This window comes from Lytechinus variegatus, chromosome 4 (assembly GCF_018143015.1).
Source record: "Lytechinus variegatus isolate NC3 chromosome 4, Lvar_3.0, whole genome shotgun sequence".
NCBI lineage: Eukaryota > Metazoa > Echinodermata > Echinoidea > Temnopleuroida > Toxopneustidae > Lytechinus > Lytechinus variegatus.
In genome coordinates, this window is record NC_054743.1 from 34,988,838 (window position 1) to 35,001,423 (window position 12,586).

At 38.4% G+C, this 12,586-nt stretch overlaps 1 protein-coding gene across 1 annotated transcript in view; it reads right to left on the minus strand.

Annotated features, from left to right (window-relative positions):
* LOC121413917 (inhibitor of Bruton tyrosine kinase-like) overlaps positions 1-10,749 on the minus strand; it is a 32,900-nt gene extending 22,151 nt beyond the window's left edge. The window contains exons 1-5 of the mRNA XM_041606921.1: positions 10,608-10,749; positions 2,336-3,334; positions 1,534-1,755; positions 937-1,130; positions 313-515 (exon numbers count right to left, since the gene is read on the minus strand). Coding sequence (XP_041462855.1) covers positions 313-515; positions 937-1,130; positions 1,534-1,755; positions 2,336-2,659 — 943 coding nt within the window. The 5' untranslated portion in view covers positions 2,660-3,334; positions 10,608-10,749. The remainder of the gene's footprint in view (positions 1-312; positions 516-936; positions 1,131-1,533; positions 1,756-2,335; positions 3,335-10,607) is intronic.
* Positions 10,750-12,586: the final 1,837 nt, after the last annotated feature.

Sequence of the window (12,586 nt, forward strand, 5' to 3'; positions counted from 1 at the left end):
TCTGAAGGAAAATCAGCATGTTATGCTAAACATAAAACCTAACTTCCAAAACTAAACCAACCCCAATCCAAATCTATACATTATTTTGAACTAAAGACTCTATCAAAATCTTAACTCTATGCCCTCTGAGAAATCACGACTGGAGCAAATGTTGCAGGAGCATATGTCATGTCACCAATTAAACACTACACCTTACCCTAAGCCTAACATAAAACCCTATTGCAACCCTAGCCCTACATATCAGACAAAATCAAGCCCTGAGCAATTGTCGCAGGAGTTGTGTCACCTCTCTAAATAGACATTGACACAAACCTAGCTGTCCTGCATTCAGTCCTAACGTGAACACAGCTTCTCTGGTATAGATGACTGTATGGAAGCGACCTGCTGCTATTCCTCTAATCTCCTTGTTCTTCAAGCTCTTGGTGCCTATTGTCTTTGGTATCAAACATTTCTGACCAATGGTGGAGTGACCAAGCTGGAGGTAGGTGTTTTCACCACAGGACATCACATTTCCACTGATGAAGAAAAAAAAAGACATAATATTGATCAAACAATACTATTTTGTTGCAAGCCATTTCATCAATTATTGATACCAGGAGATTTAGTATATTTCAACTTACATTATACAAACTGCTTAACCCAAATCCTCCTGACATTGTTTTGTCAAACATGATAACATAAAAATGTCTTAGAAAAAAGACATAGCCATACAGAGGCCATATTGCAGAGCATATGAAAAAGTCTATAAATATAAACAAGCAACAATGAAAATTCTAGCTATGCTCAGAGTGCATGCTGTGAATGCGGAAGCTTGAAGCTGAACTCCACTTTTGGTGGAGTTCAGCTTATTTCTAAATTTAATCAGCGTCTGATCAACTTTCCTCTTGTTCTCTCTTGTGGTAAAAGGATCTGTAAGCTCACAAGACAAACACTAACCTGTCCATGAGGAAGACAGAATGATCCCGCGCTGCTGCTACCTTCTTACACCGGGCTCCAAGAGATTTGAGAAGCTGTGGTCTCAGACAGGTTGCTTCATCACCAAGACCAAGTCTGCCACCCTGGCCATGACCGCACACCAACACTCTACCTTGGTGTGTTAGAAAGAGGGTGTGGAACTTGCACATTACAACCTGGTGGGATAGAAAGGAAAGTTATAACATACTCTTGACGTTTGAGAGTCCAAGGGAAATGAAATGAATCAGGTAAATCCAACTGTATCTAGAAAAAAAAAGGAAATAAAAATTCCAGAATTGCAATTGTGATTGTTGTGCGGATTATGGCATCCCTTACCTGAAAATGACTTTGTAAATTACCAATTACAAGCAAGAGGTGTTAAAAAAGATATTGGGCAAGTTCACGTTGCTTTTGACCATAAAAACATAGCCTTCACATTCTTATTCTAGAAAGTTTTGTAATTACTGCAATAAAGCCCTTCTTTAATTATATTGAATGCCTACAGCTAGAGAATCCACCAACTCAGGTAAATCTCTACTGCACTGCCTACCATAAGCCAGGATTTAACAAAGCCCTTACCTGTTTAATACTGTGATTGTCTGCGGCTAGAGAATCCACCAGCTCAGGTTGATCTCTGCTCCGCTGCCTGCCATGCCCGAGGTTAAAATTCGAGTTGGTTCCCCATGAATAAGCCTGGGTAGGATCCACAGGGTCAAAGGTCACATAAGCTGGTTTGTCTTTCATTACCAACTCCAACGGGGTCAGCTCATCCTTGTCGTATCGCTTCAACGATGCTCCATGCTAAGAATAGAGAGATTGTGGTGTAATAAATAATGTCTTGGAAATGAGTTCATAAAAATAAACACAAACATATGACCAAGTACAGACTCTTGTGGTACAAGCCATAATAAGTGTGGGTTACTTGTTCAACAATGCTTTTTGAACCAGATACTTGAGTATTCTTTTCTATTCTTATATCAAGTTTGATGGCCTAGAAAATATAAAGAACAGTAAGTGATTACTGCAAGAATTAAAAGAATCTCATTCGTTGTTTATTTCATTTTTATACTAATCTTGAGAGCACAAGGATGGTCATTTTTTTCAATTAAAGATGTATTTCAGAGACTTCATAAAAAAAAACACTGGCAAATCTTTAAAATGAAACCAATTACAATAAGAATGTCTTCAAAATATGCACTTATGTGCATAGTTTTTCCTCTGGGTGTTTCAAAAAAAGTAGAGACTTAATGTTCATGTGTGTCCATAGAAACAATCAGATCATAAGAAAACATTCGCTCCTGGTACTCATCAACAAGATTGAAAAATACCATACGTCTTTGGCACTTTACATTCAAATCAAACTTAGATTAAACTAACTCACCCGTATTAGACTGATAGCACATGAGATCTGTCCAAAGAACAGACTCCTATGCAGCGGGGTCCAGCCAGACTCCTTGTCCCTTACACGACAATCTGCTCCTTTGGCCAGAAGCCATTCCACAACCTCTAACTTTCCACAGGAAGCTGCAACATGAAGAAGATTCCTTCCGCTGAAGTCAGAGACAAAGAATGGATTGAGGCAGTGGGAGAGGATGAAGGTCTTGATCTGATGAGTGGTTCCACAGGTGATGACCGCAGTCATGTCCTGGCCATGCTCCTGGGAACGACATCGAGGAGTGCACTCCCATTCAAGGAGATGCTCCATTGGTGATTATGTTCTGGAAAATAGCAATGTCCAGAGTCTAGTTGGTGAAACTTTAAGCAGGAAGATAGGTTGTTACCTTATAAGATCCCTCACACTTCTCAAATAGCTATACCTCTCTTGTCTAAATCAGTAAACAAAGATGTTATCAATGGTTGCTAAATCACAGAGGAATGCTTTTACGGATCCACCTGAACCAATGTTAATGATCAGACTTGATGATTACTTTCCAGTTAATATGGTGAAGAGTGAAACTTGGTGTGTAAACTTTAATCCAATCTTGAAGATATTTAGACACGCTAGTTATCACTCGGGCCTTGGATATTCTCAAGATTCTCTAGCTATTCAGATACTCCGGCCAAACCAAAAGGCTTGATGATGCTCAGATTCTACAGCCAATCCTTGGGGCTTGAAGCTACTTGAGACTTTCTAATCAACCCTCAGTGCTTGGTGATTCACAGATACTCTTGTTGACCCTCAAAGCTTGGAGATATATACTAAAATACTCTGGCCAACCCTCAAGGCTCGACAATACTCCGATTCTTTGGTCAATCCTCAGAGCTTGAAGACTCTTGGATACTCTAGTCAACCCTCAGGGCTGCTACTCACAGCCCCACAGCCACAAGGGCCATGGTGACTAGAGCTCAGTTAAGCACACATAATGGTCAATCGGTCAGCCTGCATGTAATAGGGGAAAAAAGTACCACACAAAAACTAGACTTTTAAAGAGTTCTTAATACCAATGCCTACACTAGAGTGTCAGATTAATGATTTTCCAAGTCAAGAAATACAGCATGTAGATGAGCATCCATGATTCTATTTAATCAACAAGGCAAAAGCGATTTTGTGTCTCGCCCACGTATGAAAATAACCAGAAATATCGTGATTCGCGAGGGCATGCAACAGAAATGTATTGAAACTTCATTGTAATATGACTGGGATGGAATAACACTTGCCTTAAGAGCCTTGCACGTAAATTTTAATGTTGACCTGAAAATGACCTTTGACCTTATCATGTGACCTCCGACTGCAGCATAACATGCAGGTCCCCCAAGTCAATCTACCATCCAAGTTTGGTTGAAAAGCACCTTACGGTTGCGGAGTTAGGTAAGGTTGACCTGAAAATGACCTTTGACCTTATTGTGTGACCTCCGACTGCAGCATAACATGCAGGTCCCCCAAGTCCATCCACCATCCAAGTTTGGTTGAAAAGTGACTTACGGTTGCAGAGTTAGGAGTCATAAGAGAGTCTTGCATGTAAACTTTAACGTTGACCTGAAAATGACCTTTGACCTTACCACGTGACCTCTGACTGCAGCCTAACATGCAGGTCCCCCAAGTCCATCTACCATCCAAGTTTGGTTGAAAAGCGACTTACGGTTGCGGAGTTAGGTGTCATAAGAGAGTCTTGCATGTAAACTTTAACGTTGACCTGAAAATGACCTTTGACCTTACGATGTGACCTCCGACTGCAGCATATTATGCAGGTCCCCCAAGTCCATCTACCATCCAAGTTTGGTTGAAAAGCGACCTACGGTTGCGGAGTTAGGTGTCATAAGAGAGTCTTGCATGTAAACTTTAACGTTGACCTGAAAATGATCTTTGACCGTACCATGTGACCTCCAACTGCAGCATAACATGCAGGTCCCCCAAGTCCATCTACCATCCAAGTTTGGTTGAAAAGCGACTTACGGTTGTGGAGTTATGTGTCATTAGATTTGTGACAGACGGACGACATTTGGATCCCTAAGTCTCGCCTTCTACTCTGGTGGGCGAGACAAAAATGTATTAAACTGTATTTTAATGCCAATATTGAGTATTATAAAGTTATAAACCATTGTATTTTTCACAAGATGTCCATCTGCAATAACATCAACGGAAATTTCCAGAAATTTATCCTTCAGATCCAAAGAAATGTTTCATTCAAAATTACATTTATAAGCATTTTATTGGTAGTTTTACAACAAAATCAAAATTGCTTTACTGTAAAAGTGGAAATTTTCAGGGTGTGGAAATTTTTCGCGTATTTCGCAGCAAGATCGGTGAGCGCGAATTTATGAGCATCTATTTCAATGCAAGTTTTGAACCTTGGTTCAATTGCATGTATCGTTTTGGCAAAGAGATTGCATAATTTGATCTAAAGAGGGCGGCATTTACCCAAACAAGCTTGAGCCGCAATTTCATATGCATCTCGAGAATTTGTTCCAAAGCACTGCGATCATTTTTTTTAAGTCGCAGATCGGTATTCAAATTATGATTTTTTGTTGAAATATAAATTGCTTTTGCTGTTTGATTGGTGAGTGTTTAGATCTGTTTAGTTTTTGAAAAGACGTTGGGTCAATCGCCCATGTTTGTTGATTGATCCCATGCACTTTGAATAGCCGTAATCCCCCCGGTCCTTATCCGGTGCTCGGCCCTCGCTGCCATTGAGTACGTAATTCAATTTTGGAGATTTAGCGCCACGCGTAAATCATTCCATCGATGAAGCGCCACGCCGAAAAAAATAGCGCCACGCCAATTTCCGCGAACGCCAAGCCTGAATTGCTCGAAGCATTTTCTACCTCCTTGGTCGAAGCAAGCGCCTGGCTGACCGCTACCATGCATGCCAGACCCGGGGATGCCAGCGCTAGCGCGCTCACCACGGCACTGATTGACTCCAGCACATCACATATTCACCGCCCTGACAGTGTAGGCATGGCGGTTGAAGTGAGCTTGTTTACGTTATTTGCCTACATGGCGAGCTGGTATAGTGAGAGAGCTACACATTTTCTCTCAATATATGATGTATATCCAGGGATGTACACACACAATCAATGACTGAGAAAGAATGTATTGCTCTGAATTCAGTATTCTCGAAGTCTGTGCATGATCGAGTATTTCAAAATTAATTTTTGATGATTGTTTTGAGTGACTTGATAAAGAATTAACTCCATCAAATGTTATATGTATAATTTTGTTTACCCTTACTTTCCGACCTACCTTTTTATCTGTCAAGTTTCACAACTACAGGATGTTTGTGTTTTTTTTTTTTCTTAATCATATTATGGGCCAATAGATTGGCGCGGTTCCAAAATTTGGAGGGGGTGGTTGTGTCTCCTAAATTAGACGACCTCTCTCCACTATAAAAATAATAAAAAATGCCATCATTCATAAAGGAATTTTGTCCCCCCCTGAAAAATGACAAGCAAACTAGTAAAAAAAGTCATCAATTCCAAACTTATTTTGGGTACATGTATGCACACACCCCACCCCTGGATATTGTTATGTCGCTAATCTACAATTTCTCTTTCTTTGATGGTACCCGTGACGGTAATGAAATATCTGAAGTTCTGAACACTCACAAAATAGAAAACGCCAACTTAATTTAAACATGCAGTTGGCCTTTACAAGGTAGTACACAGGTCACTTATATCATTTCTTCCTATTTTTGTGTAATACAAAGAAAGTCGAAGTTGTAATTTTTAGTGGTAGTGGTGAATGGTATTCCATGGTTGAATGTTATTTTAACTGATTTATGAATGTGTAATATTTGGGTTGAGGTGAGGTTTTGGTATTTTTTTTACCTGCACGAATTGTCAAATCAATCTTGAAACTGAGATATGCCTTTGTTTACAATTGTTGGAGTGCAAAGTTTCGAGTGTTGGATAATTGTGATTTTTTTCAAGCAAAGATAAAAGTTATACAACTTTTTTTATAAGTAATAACAAAAATACCTAGGGTAGCCACTTCAGTTTCGAAAACTGTTCTACCAGCGGGCCCTGCTATTATTATTACCCCGGCTGTAGCTGAGCTGCCTATAGGCGCTCAAGCAGTCAATGAATTTCTTCCTGCCGGGTACCCATTCACCTGCCTGGGTTGAGTGCAGCACCATGTGGATGAGTTTCTTGCTGAAGGAAATTACGCCATGGCTGGGATTCGAACCCACGACCCTCTGTTTCAAAGTCAGAAGACTAATCCACGTGTTTGACAGAAAATAAGTTGAAAAAGTTTTTACCAAAGTTAGGCAATAGAAGTAATAGATCATGAATGCCAATATTTTCTATGTTCTTACCATTATATTTCATGTCTCACAGTTATGCTAAAACTGGCCAAAACGGTACATCATCATGAATGCTCAAGAAACCTCGATATCCCTTCAAAGTCAAATAAGCTTTGTCTCGCATTTTGATCTGACGGTATTTTCCACCCTCCCCCAAACACACCTCCCAAATAGAATGAAAACCTTAGACAACACAAGTATCAGATTTCTGATGACCATGTGCTTCTCGATCAAGATTGCGCAATTTGTACTTTTCCGTAAACAAAAGGGATGGGAGGAGGGTTCGTGAAAGGGGCTAGTCTACGTTTTCAGTCGGTTCTAAAATGTCAAACTGCCTTGCCAAAATGCATATTCTTCAGTAAACTATACATGTATTTAAAATAAAGAATAGTTGGATTAAACTAAAAACATTTGCATTAAATATGACTGGAAAACGTCCATAATTGAATTTGAACCACGACTGGTACTTTTATTGATCATATCGTATTATCATTGATTTCTTGCCAATAAGGCAAGCCTCCAATTTAAGACTAGCAAACTTCTTTATTATCATACTCGTCCAAAAGAATGATGAAAGCTGGAACGTAATTTTCTCAATATGGAAGAGATTAACAACTCGGGGATAACTCTGAAATGAAGTATATACAAGGATATGAAATTAAAAATATATATAGCATGTGAATTGAAAACAGATTTAAAGAAATAAGATCATAAGTGGCAAAGTATCTCATGCTAAATATATTATTCAATATTATTTATTCAATCTAATTAAATTTGGTATCCTGTTCCAAACACTATTAAAACGAAGTACAACTTGTTAGAACAGATATAAAGAAAAATAGTAGAGGAATAAAGCATGGAAGAAAAGATGATATGGAGGAGAGACCACTCAGACCAGCATGGAGAATGGCTGCATTGTGCTCTGATTCAAGGAAAGTCAGAGGAACTGATGCCGAAAGGAGGGACATATGGAGTTGGAAATTGGTACAAAATATTTTTTTCCGGGGTGGGGGGTGTTTTCATCTACCAATTGAGCAGATCAAGTTGACCAAACTGCTCACACAATCCACACACAAATTACAGTGCAAACATGTGGTGTCACTCAATGGTCAGAAAGATTTAAAAATAAAAGTTGTACGACCCTCGTAACTCACTTGCCACTTCGAGCCTGGGGATCCACTTGTTAAAATAACTTGATCGACTGTAAATAAAATGTAACCTACAATACTCCTGGTGGACAAGCTGTCCTTATCTGACCTATAGTCAAAACACTGATCAGGCTAATCGAACAAGATACGAGAGCCAAACCAGAGAGGGAGATCAATACGAAATGTATATAAAACTAATTCTAAGCCATTAAATACACTAAAACAATTCTAAAACATTCTAAATCGATCATTATTCTGAGATGTTGGTGACTTCTGTTCGAGAACGGGATTTCAGAACGAAATGTATGTAAAATATATTTTTATTTGTCAGCACCTCAAATCAATTTAAAAACGTTCCCGATTGTCTGTTTAGTAATCTGAGATATTTAGGACTTCTTATTTCTATTCTGTTTTATTTTCCTTTCCGCCGTTCCTTTTGGAGGACGGGAGTTCATAACGGAAGGTATATAAATTATATTTTGACTTGTTAGCACCTCAAAACAATTTTAAAACGTTCCTGGTTGTCCGTTTAGTAATATGAGATATTTAAGACTCCTATTCTGTTTTATTTTCCTTTCCCCCATTGTCTAAATAATATTATGTCATTTATATTTATTTTTTGGAGAACGGATTTCGTAACGAACGGTATGTAAAATATATTTTTACTTGTTTAGCACCTCAAATCAATTTTAAAACGTTCCTGATTATCCATTAAGTAATCTGAGATATTTGGGACTTCTTATTTCTATTCTGTTTTATTTTCCTTTCCGCCGTTCCTTTTGGAGGACGGGAGTTCATAACGGAAGATATATAAAATATATTTTGACTTGTTAGCACCTCAAAACAATTTTAAAATGTTCCTGGTTGTCCGTTTAGTAATCTGAGATATTTAGGACTTCTTATTTCTATTCTGTTTTATTTTCCTTTCCGCCGTTCCTTTTGGAGGACGGGAGTTCATAACGGAAGATATATAAAATATATTTTGACTTGTTAGCACCTCAGAACAATTTTAAAATGTTTCTGGTTGTCCGTTTAGTAATCTGAGATATTTAGGACTTCTTATTTCTATTCTGTTTTATTTTCCTTTCCGCCGTACCTTTTGGAGGACGGGAGTTCATAACGGAAGATATATAAAATATATATATTTTGACTTGTTAGCACCTCAGAACAATTTTAAAACGTTTCTGGTTGTCCGTTTAGTAATCTGAGATATTTAGGAGTTCTTATTTTAATTCTGTTTTATTTTCCTTTCCGCCGTTCCTTTTAGAGGACGGGAGTTCATAACGGAAGAAATATAAAATATATTTTGACTTGTTAGCACCTCAGAACAATTTTAAAACGTTTCTTGTTCGTTTAGTAATCTGAGATATTTAGGACTTCTTATTTTTATTCTGTTTTATTTTCCTTTCCTCCGTTCTTTTTGGAGAACGGGAGTTCAAATTGGAAGGTATACAGAGTATTTTTTAAAATTCATTAGCGCCTCAAAAATCAATTTTAAAATGTTCCCGATCGTCCGTTTAAGCAGCGCGCACGCTCGCGCGTGTATCGTGAGCGCACGTAATGCGCGCGCGCGTAACGGCGCGCGCTAACTGATTTGGGTGTTGGAAAATATTATCAATTCTGAAAAATGCGCCACGCGTAATTCCTTACTTTGCGAGAGCCCTGGTTACCCGGTGCTCGGCCGTCCATACCACTCCAGCAGCTAGCAGCCTAACAGCGCCTCCGTTTTGCCTTTCCTGATGTCTGCCTTGCAAAAAAAAGTTGCGCTAAATGTCACAAAAGCTCATGATTAGATCAAAACAATGCTGAATTATGCCGCCCTAGAGCTAGAATTATGATCAGAAAATACAATTTCGTTGCTGAAATTTTAATTAAAACCATTCACAGATGGGCAAGAACTTAGAAGGAAGTGACTTTGTGATTATGGAGTGTGCAGCACGAATTTAAAAACCCGCGAATATGTTTTGAAGCCGCAAAGCGCAAAAATTAATCCCGTAAAAATAACAGCATTTACAGTACTTCACTATTCGGAGCAACAGCATTATCTGTCACTTATGCTAGCTGAAACTTGGTCAGGCTCCACTGGCAAAATTAATATTAGGATGCCAGTATAGAAACAAAAACGCAAAAGCTTCAAAAGCAAAAACCCCTCCATCTCGAGAAAGTTTCTATACAGATCAATCATATGGTCTTTTAAAAAAGCATGATGAACTTCTTGAATCTCATCACATCCCTCTTTGCACATGCAATATTCTTAAAACTTAAAATGGAAATGGTAACACCACCAAGAGTGTATTCTGTGTAGGGAAAGAGAAAAGAAAATCACCTCATTTGATATCATTCAAACTCCTTAATACAAATCATAATTGCTCAAACTTCTCCAAATTTAATGCCAAATGCAAATAAGACTTTTGCAAATTAAAAAAAATCAATTATCAAAAAGGACATTCATTATGACATGATTGAGACCAGTCCACAGACCATCCCAAAATATCAAATAAGACCATTAATAATCAATGACATTTGCGTGGGAACTTCGTGAACTGCTCAAATTGCGCAATTATGTTGCAATGAATTTGAAACTGGTTGTGCGTATCAACCCGAGGTCGCAATTCCCAACAAAATGTACAAGACACAAGTGGAGACTGTGCACAGCGAAAACATAGGATAAGATTAACAAGATCCGAGGTAATTTACCGCCATTTAGGTTAGAATCTATGTTTAAGTTATCAAAAAGCAAATACAAAAGAAAAACTGAAAATACCTTCTTTATCTTACGATCACGATGGTAAAGAAGTGGAAAAGCTCTGGGTTTGCAAAAACAAATTGAAAACAAGGATCCATTTTCGTCCAGCAAGTCAAACAAATTGAAAAAAAAGATGACACGTAACTTTTCGTCAGCCAGGTACCGTACTTAAAGAGGTCAAAGGTTACCAGCTGATCTGGGATGGGCGCTGCCCCAGTGTTTCCACAGAATGATCCAAAACAATCTTCCGAAAATGAATCCCAAATTTCACGAAATTCATAGAAATTTCCTGGAATTTTTAAGCTTGATTTTAAACAGATCTCGGACAATGATAAAGCAAGCTTACACTTGGTCTAAGCGACCAAAATCAAGAAATTTAACCCTTTATTTCTTCACGCCCTTTTAAATAGGAATAAAATTATGAAATGTGAGCGCGTAGCGCAAGCAGAAAATTTTGATCTATCTATGAGACAAACAAGTCTTTAAATATAGCATGAATATTGAAATTGATTACGTTTATTTGTTGACTGATTGTGATTTTCGGATTTCCAGATATTACCTGGATTTTTTTCATCAGTCCCAGCTGGGACCTGCAAATGATCTGGATTTCCCGGACTCGGGTAAATTCCTTTGAAGAGTGTTAATAATAATGATAGCCAATTTTTGTAAAGCGGTTTTCCTAGAATGGCTCAAAGGGCGTTACAGTATATTAGGCCCTATTACCCCGATCATTGGATTCATTTCAAGCCCACACGAAAAGTGCACAATTTCCACTACCTGGGGAGCATTCCTTGCATTCATATATCGCCGCGAGCCTCATTATGGCGCTGACAAGTTCAAATATACAATATCTTTCGCATCCTACCGGGTACCCATTTAGCACCTGGGTCGAGAGTGGCAAAGTGTGGATTAACGCGTTGCCAATTAGGACGCTAGACCGCGGACGGTGGGATTCGGTGGGATTTAAATCAATGCTCAAACTCACTTATTTTCAAAATAGTCTTTATACAATGTTGATTATATTATGTTGTTAAATATTGTAAGTTTTCATTTCATTAGTGATGTAACTTTAGGCCTATGTATTGATTTAATTTGTTCTAATTTGTATGTTAAGTATTTTAGGATTAAGGTTTAAGATTTAACTAGTAATTTATTAAATATAGGTTGTAATTCCGCATAGAGAGTCTTTTGACTATTATGCGCTATAAAAATTTCAAATATTATTTTTATTATAAAAAAAATGAGGGGGTCAGATGTGGCGAATCGAGCAAAATTTCACATTTACGTGGCCAAATGTAATGAACCCTTTTAACAAAATAAGAAAATTTATGGGGCAGCTGTCTATCTGAGGTCATAAATAAAAACTTCAAAACTGTCATATTTTCAATGGATTTCTTGCTGCCAAACCTTCACTGATATTTTTATTTTATTTTATTTATTTTTTAATTCATTTTTCTTTCGGCCTGGGGAGCGTTTTATCGGTTACGTTTTCGTCTGACAAGTTGTCAGATCTGACATCTTTCTATGATTCTGTTTGGCTGAGAGGCACTGTTCCTATGGTAACTGTCGGATAAACTGGTACTTGTCGGATAAAATGTCTGACAAGTCCTTTCATGAAACGCCCCCCCCCCTGATTGACTGAGAGGCACTGTCACTATGGTAACTGTCTGATAAAACAAGACTTGTCTGATGAAACGTCCGACAAGTCCTTCCATGGAACGCTCCCCGATGTTGCCGTCATAAAACGACGAAAAGTGACCCATAATCAGGGGCCGTGGAAGGGTCACCAAAGTGGGGAGGGGGGGGGGGGCTGACCATTCAAAAAATCGAAATCATATGGTCACTTTTTCGTTTTTGTACACGGTTTTGGAAAAAAAAAGTGGGGGCTGAAGCCCGCCCCCACCCCCGGTCGCCCTCCCGTTTCCGCGGCCCCTGAATTAATTGCCACAAAATAAACAACACCGACTTATCGCTTATAGAGATAATACCTTTTGAAA